Raw genomic sequence first — 9,087 nt, forward strand, 5'->3', positions numbered from 1 at the left:
GGTGGACGACTGGTTAGAGCGTCTACCTCACAGTTCTGAGGACCGGTGTTTAAATCCCGGCCCCGCCTGTATGGAGTTTGCATGTTCTCCCCGTGCCTGCGTGGGTTTTCCTCAGGTACCCCGGTTTCCTCCCACATCCCAAAAACATGCATGGTAGGTAAATTGAAAACTCTAAATTGCCCGTAGGTGTGACTGTGAGTGCAAATGGTTGTTTGTTTCTATGTGCCCTGCGATTGGCTGGCAACCAGTTCAGGCTCCGGCACGCCCGCGACCCTAGTGAGGAGAAGCGGCTCAGAAAATGGATGGATGGATAAAGTGCTTAACTTCAGAATAATTATTTGAAAAAAACTAACAAAATACAGATAATACTTCATGTTTTGATCATATGGGTAGAAGCAAAATCATGCATTGAAAAAAAATGCATTATACATAGGTAAAAGGGTTTTCCAGAATTTTGAGGTCAACTTTGGGGATGCGTATGATCCACGAGAAATTTGCAGTAAGTGCTAGGAAATGGATGGATGCTATAAGTTAAATAAGCCATAAAACCAACAACTTCCCCAAACAATGGTTTCAAGCTCACCTAAAATGGTATGACTGAATATTCTAAACACTGAAATCATCGGCATTTAATCTTCTGGCTGAAGACGAAAAGGAACAGTCAGGAATGTAACGGTATTAATGCCCCTCCCATACAAAATGTGCATTTTAAATGGCGTAAACGTCACTTACCTGATACTTCAATGTGTCCAATGAACTACAAAGTTCAGCAATTAATCTGCCAGATTCAGGGTACGCTCTGACTAAAAATGTTACCCAAATACGAAGAGACTGCATAGCAGACTGTATTTGCTATAAGGCCATTAAAAACCTCAAATCATGTCAATGGGTAAGGTTTTTCAGCAGTATTAGACATGAGACAAATCGCCGGACAACTATTTCACTGCTTTTGGATGTCCCCCTTATCTTTTGACAACACTGTCCCACAGTTTCTGGTGGTATTGCAGGTTCTGTTGTTGCCCAGACAAAATGAGCACAGAGTCTGAATGGAAGGCTTCATATGTATCTAATGTAGAGCAGGTATGAGCCTTTGAAGTGTTGTGGTCAATTGCATCACTATCTTAGCGCAGTAGTCCCCAGCCATGTGGACCAATACTGGTCTGTGGACCGCACAGAGAGACTGGAACAAAAAAATATGTTTTATTCATCAACAGTTTGAGATCAATTTTATTTTGAAAATCAGGTGCTTGCACTTGTGTCCCTGTGCAAGTTAAACTGCTGGTACAGGTCATGTGACACAGTAGTTAAAAAAAAAAAAAAAGCAAGCCAACAAGCTCGTAAAAAAAAAAAAAAAAAAAAAAAACATCCTTGTAGAGCTTCGTCGGAAAGGGGAAAAAGCCAAATAGTCAGACCGAAGAAGAGGCTACAACTTAAGTGACAAGATTAGCAGTTCTACTTAAAATATGGGTTTGCTACAGGTGATTCTCATGCACCATGCATTCTCTGTATAATATGCGGCGGCAGGCTTGCAAATGATGCAATGAAGCCTTTAAAATTGCCCAAAAAGCACTGAATACCTTGCTTCCATTTTCAACAAGCTGTCTTTGTGAACTATTGCATGATTTTATGCCACTCAAACAAAATTATGGAGTAGACTGCACATAAGTAACACACTTCAGGTGTCGTCGCCCATTACCCGAAGATCGGACTGTGTTCTTGAAGAAAAACATGAAAACTTTGGCATTTTTTCTTTTTGTGCGAGTGTGTGTATGTGTTAAGAAACTTCTTCTTCTTTTCCTTTCGGCTTGTCCCGTTAGGGGTCGCCACAGCGCGTCATCCTTTTCCATGAGAGCCTATCTCCTGCATCCTCCTCTCGAACACCAACTGCCATCATGTCTTCCCTCATGACATCCATCAACCTTCTCTTTGGTCTTCCTCTAGCTCTCTTGCCTGGCAGCTCCATCCTCATCATCCTTCTACCAATATACTCACTCTCTCTCCTCTGGACGTGTCCAAACCATTGAAGTCTGCTCTCTCTAACTTTGTCTCCAAAACATCGAACCTTGGCTGTCCCTCTGATGAGCTCATTTCTAATTTTATCCAACCTGGTCACTCCGAGAGCGAACCTCAACATCTTCATTTCCGCCACCTCCAGCTCTGCTTCCTGTTTTCTCTTCAGTGCCACTGTCTCTAATCCATACATCATGGCTGGCCTCACCACTGTTTTATAAACTTTGCCCTTCATCCTAGCAGAGACTCTTCTGTCACATAACACACCTGACACCTTCCTCCACCCGTTCCAACCTGCTTTGACCCGTTTCTTCACTTCCTGACCACACTCACCATTGCTCTGGACGGTTGACCCCAAGTATTTAAAGTCCTCTACCCTTGCCATCTCTTCTCCCTGTAGCCTCATTCTTCCCCCACCACCCCTCTCATTCATGCACATATATTCTGTTTTACTTCGGCTAATCTTCATTCCTCTTCTTTCCAGTGCATGCCTCCATCTTTCTAACTGTCCCTCCAGCTGCTCCCTGCTTTCACTGCAGATCACAATGTCATCTGCAAACATCATGGTCCACGGGGATTCCAATCTAACCTCATCTGTCAGCCTATCCATCACCACTGCAAAAAGGAAGGGGCTCAGGGCTGATCCCTGATGCAGTCCCACGTCCACCTTAAATTCTTCTGTCACACCGACAGCACACCTCACCGCTGTTCTGCTGCCCTCGTACATGTCCTGTATTATTCTAACATACTTCTCTGCCACTCCAGACTTCCACATGCAGTACCACAGTTCCTCTCTGGGTACTCTGTCATAGGCTTTCTCTAGATCTACAAAGACACAATGTAGCTCCTTCTGACCTTCTCTGTACTTTTCCATCAACATCCTCAAGGCAAATAATGCATCTGTGGTACTCTTTCTAGGCATGAAACCATACTGTTGCTCGCAAATACTCACTTCTGTCCTGAGTCTAGCCTCCACTACTCTTTCCCATAACTTCATTGTGTGGCTCATCAACTTTATTCCTCTATAGTTGCCACAGCTCTGCACATCACCTTTGTTCTTAAAAATGGGCACCAGTACACTTTTCCTCCATTCCTCAGGCATCTTCTCACGCACTAGAATTCTATTGAACAAGCTGGTCAAAAACTCCACAGCCACCTCTCCTAGATGCTTCCATACCTCCACAGGAATGTCATCAGGACCAACTGCCTTTCCATTTTTCATTCTCTTTAATGCCTTTCTAACTTCCCCCTTACTAATCATTGCCACTTCCTGGTCCACCACACTTGCCTCTTCTACTCTCCCTTCTCTATCATTTTCCTCATTCATCAACTCCTCGAAGTATTCTTTCCATCTACCTAGCACACTGCTGGCACCAGTCAACATATTTCCATCTCTATCCTTAATCACCCTAACCTGCTGCACATCCTTCCCATCTCTATCCCTCTGTCTGGCCAGCCTGTATAGATCCTTTTCTCCTTCTTTAGTGTCCAACCTGCCATACATGTCATCATATGCCTCTTGTTTTGCCTTTGCCACCTCTACCTTTGCCCTGTGTCGCATCTCAATGTATTCCTTTCGCCTCTCCTCGGTCCTCTCAGTGTCCCACTTCTTCTTAGCTAACCGTTTTCCTTGTATGATTTCCTGTACTGTGAGGTTCCACCACCAAGTCTCCTTCTCTCCTTTCCTGCCAGAAGATACACCAAGTACTCTCCTGCCTGCTTCTCTGATCACCTTGGCTGCAGTGGTCCAGTCTTCTGGAAGCTCTTCCCGTCCACCGAGAGCCTGTATCACCTCTTCCCGAAAAGCTGCACAACACTCGTCCTGTCTCAGCTTCCACCACATGGTTCTCTTCTCTGCCTTTGTCTTCCTAATTTTCCTCCCCACCACCAGAGTCATCTTACACACCACCATCCTATGCTGTCTAGCCACACTCTCCCCTACCACTACCTTACAGTTGGTAACCTCCTTCAGATTACATCGTCTGCACAAGATGTAATCCACCTGTGTGCTTCTACCTCCGCTCTTGTAGGTCACCCTATGTTCGTGCCTCTTCTGGAAAAATGTGTTCACTACAGCCATTTGCATCCTTGTTGCAAAGTCTACCACCATCTGTCCCTCCAAGTTCCTTTCCTGGATACCGTACTTACCCATCACTTCTTCATCATCCTTATTACCTTCACCAACATGTCCATTACAATCTGCACCAATTACGACTCTCTCTCTGTCTGGGATGCTCAGAACTACATCATCTAGCTCCTTCCAGAATTTCTCTTTCACCTCTAGGTCACATCCTACCTGTGGGGCATAGCCACTAATCACATTACACATAACACCCTCAATTTCAAATTTCAGCCTCATCACTCGATCTGATACTCTTTTCACCTCCAAGACATTCTTAGCCAACTCTTCTTTTAAAATAACCCCGACTCCATTTCTCTTCCCATCTACACCATGGTAAAATAATTTAAACCCTGCCCCTAAACTTCTAGCCTTACTGCCTTTCCACCTGGTCTCCTGGACACACAATATATCAACCTTTCTCCTAATCATCATGTCAACCAACTCCCGAGATTTTCCTGTCATAGTCCCAACATTCAAAGTCCCCACATTCAGTTCTAGGCTCTGTGTTTTCCTCTTCTCTTTCTGCCGAAGAACCCGCTTTCCACCTCTTCTTCTTCTTCTTCTTTGACTTCGACTTCGACCCACAGTAGCTGAATTTCCAACAGCGCCCTGCAGGTTGACGGCGCCGGTGGCGGACGTTGTTAACCCGGGCCACGACCGATCCGGTATGGAATTCTTTGGATGAACGCTCATATTTGTTTGGCAAGGTTTTAAGCCGGATGCCCTTCCTGACGCAACCCTTTGCATTTATCCGGGCTTGGGACCGGCCTACAGTTTGCACTGACTTGTGCCCCCCATAGGGCTGCATTTGTGTGTGTTAAGAAACAAATTTCAAAATTATCAGTAACCATTTGTTTTGGGGATTTTTGATTGCCAATTGAAAATGGATAGAATAAATTATGACACATGGATTAACTAGCACAATGGTGAGTTGTGTTTTTACTCATTTGTTTTGATTTATTTCTATATCGTTCAGTCGAAATATTACTTCACGTGAATCTGGTCTGCAAATGCAAAGATGTCACTTTCAAGAATGTCTCTGAGTATTTCAGCACAACAATACCAGTGATACAATGGCCTGCATACAAGCCAGGCCTGACCAAAATGTGTGACAAGATAATGAAACAAAGTGGAAGTATCATACAGTATATCAAGCAAGAATGTAACTTTCACTTATATATATATATATATATATATATACATACACACACACAATGAAAACAACTTGTCTTATAGGCTCAAAATGTTTTGTTTCCATTTGTATCTTTAGGGTTTGTTATTAATATAACTAATTAAACACTTCACTGGTCTCCACAAAACTTTATGGAGGAAAGAAGCATAGACCCAAGAGGAAACAAGTACATTTGGTGCAGATGCAGGATTTAAATGATTTCATTGTGAAATCTCCAAAATCCACATTTGTTTATGCACACTACCACCACCTAGAGGACACAGGAAAGCTTGGAAACTTTGTATTTACAGTTGAGCATGTTTACAAAATGTCTCTGAAGCTTTCCACACGTTTGTCTGTTTCCTGCTCTTTCTCTTATGTACTGTACGTACAGTATTGCTAATCTAGGAGGGAGGAATCGCACACTTCTAGCTCTTTATTGTGAAGTGGGGCTTAAATAATTTCAAATTTTGGGGGTACATCTCAGTAGTTGATTAAAACATATTTCATGCTCCAGTGGACAGAAATATGCGGGGTTTGGTGAGAACAAGCTACTGGGAACGTGCGTTCATGGTAATGAAGGAACATGTCACCCAGTACAACGCTTTGGCTCATTGATGTGTCTTTGGTAGTTTTTCAACAATGGAGCTCTGTGGCAAAAAGGAATCCAATAGGAACACTATATAAAATTGAACTCGTATTCACGAAACAGATTTACTGTATATGATGCACTCACAGTGACCTTGCTGGGGGAAAAAAAAAAAAAAAAAAAGAGTCTGCCACTAAATTCCGGCTATTGTGTACATGACACAAGCTATCAACTCAGTGTCCTATAGCCATTCCAGGACCACTTCATCATGCAATGAGAAAATAATGTTGAAACCATCTTTCTTTCAAGCGAGGTGGTCTCTTATTGGCCCATTCCTGTTAAACTGTGAGAGACCGCTGTCTGTTAATTAGGAAGAATTGAAAACAAAGTTTGTTGGGGTCCGACATTTCAGTTCAATGACAGATGAATTTCTCCCTCAATTGGAAATCAGGCATTCTGAAAACCACTGCGAGGCAGCATAAGAAAATTCCCTCTCTTTACATATCCCTAAAGTGAAATGAAATTAAATAGCGATGGCTACTGTTTTTTTTTTCTTCCGATGGGGATAGAATAAATCCCGAGCTTGTTTATGCTGTTCCAAAAATCAACTTAATACAAAAGGGGAGCAGAGGACAAAGCCTACATTTAGCATGCCCTCTCAGGCAGATAATTGCAAAGATAGTGAGCACCCTATGCATACAGGAACTAAAACTGCTGCTGAGCCACCATTCTCCATCAGAGGAAAGGTCGACTCTTGACAGATGGAAGCCCGCTGAGGATCTCTGCCAAGGCTTTTCCTTTGGCATGTTGACACCAGGAAACATGGAGACATTGAATCTCCAACACATGAAGCAAAAATTAGGACAGAATTTGGATCAGCACCAAATAGTACACCATTATACAAACACAGCACACCTCCATGTTTGCATTTCATCATAAGATTTATGCATTATTCACTGACAAATCAAGGAATATCCTGACCAATGCAATCTCGCAATGTTAACCAGTGAAAATGATTCCGGGGTGAGCACCTCGAGCCAGATCCTCAACAAAATGTATTCACTTCTTTCAATACCGCCTTACCGCTCCCCAAGGTTTGAATTTAAAAAGGTCGAATTTTCTAAGAATCCAGTTAAAAACAACAAATTGAACTATTTGAAATCCTTTTAAGATACCAATTCAAGTTACTTTCCAAGAACACTCAACCAGCCCACAATATCATTTGTCATGTTCCTACTAAAAAGAAAAAGTGAATTGACTACAATTAGCTTTAAGAAGTTGAGCTAATCCATTTAAAAAAAAATTAAAAAAATAATATCACTGCGATAGCGTTAAAAAAACAAACAAACAAACAAAATAAACCATATTTCAGGCTCAAGCAATTGGCTTGTAATTTGCACTTGTGTATCCATTGCCTTAACCTAACAGAAGGTTAGACATTCCAAGTCAAGCTCACACTTCCAACATACATGAAAATTGACTGAGTGACAAATATGACCCATTGACAACCCCTGGCTGTTTACACACTAGATTTACTAGACTTTTTTTTTTTTAAATCATGAGTTGTAGCAAGTCACAGGCAAAGCTTTTGGAATTAGGCTCAAACAGAAGTGCACACAAATTAGCCTGCCCCCATTCTAGTTCTCATTTCAGAAATGTGGACTGAATTCACCTGCTAAAACATGCAAGAGTGCAAAACAAAAACATAGTCGAGCAACGGAATATGCAAGATTTAGTACGCGTGGGTGAGATGGGATGCAAATTCCAACCATACTGGACACTGACACAGCTTTGCGAAGAATTAGAAAGCAATCATAAAATGATGCCCAAAACCTGTTCACAAATACATTCAAATGAGAACGTCGTTGCGTGACACTACATAAACACGCACACGCACACACACGCACACACACACACACACACACACACACACACACACACACACACACACAAAAAGCTCATGATTACGCGTACTTTCACAACCAAACATTCGTGAACGCCATTCACACCGATATACACAACCGGGGGGACAAAGAGGTATAACTTGACCACAAGTTTTGCAGCAGACATATACTTACTTTCTGTGCAACGCATCCCATCAGGAAGAGGAGATATGCTGTCATGAAAACATGCGTCCCGAGCGACGAAAGACAAGTCATTTTTTGTTGTTGTTGTTGTTGTTTTTTAATTTATTTATTTTTGCCCAATTGTTTCTACTTAACGCGACGCGCAGTGAACCGTGTCCCGCTCCTTTTCCCGTGAGAGCTCTCATTCACCTGAAGTGTCGGGAGCGCGTTCCATCCGGTTCATGACGCCAAGCCCAACACAAGACCAGACCCACGTCCCCCCTCCCACTCGCCCCCCGCTACTATAATAAGCCAATATAATGTGCCCCTATGAAAGAAATAAGCAAACCTGTGTTACATAGTAGTGTGGTCAACAAAGCAATGTGAAAAAATGTTCTATATTGTCCAAAAAGAATTGAAAAACTTCAGTAATTTCCCTTCGATATTTCACCTCGTCACTTCTTGTACCTGTTTTTAAATACCGCGTTGTTGTTGTTTTTAGGAAATCCCGCTAGATGGCGCCATTGTGGAATATTTGGAAATACAGAAACACAAAACGTCAGAAATACAGTTGTAGCTACTTGTAGCAATTGTTAGAACGGTGCGAGTGAACATTTTTTACTGCCCTCTTACCCTGGAGGGAAAAAAGTGCCCTTTTTTAAAAAGCTGCAGTCCATTTTTTTCTTCATTCATCAATATTAAAAAAAAAAAACTGTCATTGATTTTTCCCAAAGTGTTTCGAAAACGTATGGGTACTTATTTGAATCCTTGGAGAAATGTTACATATGCTCCCGCTTTGCCCCGTCAGTATCTCCAAAAATTCATTTGAACAGGGGCATGTTGACTTTGCATCCACTGTAGCATCCCCTCATATCCTTTGTCAATACTGTAGTTGTATTATTTACTGTGTTGATTCTGTTAACACAAATAAATGCATAACTAAATGTCCATATTACTGTTTTTCTTAATTGTATGAATAATTCTGGGTGCCCTTTTTTGGGCTTGAGCACCTGGCCCCAAAAATGTATATGCACATGCCTGTTTAGACATCAGGTGTAAGGCTTTGTGATTCACGTCCTTACAAATAACTTTTTTTGTTTTGTTTTGTTTCGTTTTGTTGCGGGCGGGA

General features: G+C 42.1%; 1 protein-coding gene across 1 annotated transcript in view; it reads right to left on the reverse strand.

The window, feature by feature from the left end:
- si:dkey-112e17.1 (uncharacterized) overlaps positions 1-8,217 on the reverse strand; it is a 40,411-nt gene extending 32,194 nt beyond the window's left edge. Inside the window, exon 1 of the mRNA XM_061766525.1 lies at positions 7,971-8,217. Coding sequence (XP_061622509.1) covers positions 7,971-8,051 — 81 coding nt within the window. The 5' untranslated portion in view covers positions 8,052-8,217. The remainder of the gene's footprint in view (positions 1-7,970) is intronic.
- Between the last annotated feature and the right edge of the window lie 870 nt (positions 8,218-9,087).

This window comes from Phyllopteryx taeniolatus, chromosome 3 (genome assembly GCF_024500385.1).
Source record: "Phyllopteryx taeniolatus isolate TA_2022b chromosome 3, UOR_Ptae_1.2, whole genome shotgun sequence".
In the NCBI taxonomy this organism is placed as follows: Eukaryota; Metazoa; Chordata; class Actinopteri; order Syngnathiformes; family Syngnathidae; genus Phyllopteryx; species Phyllopteryx taeniolatus.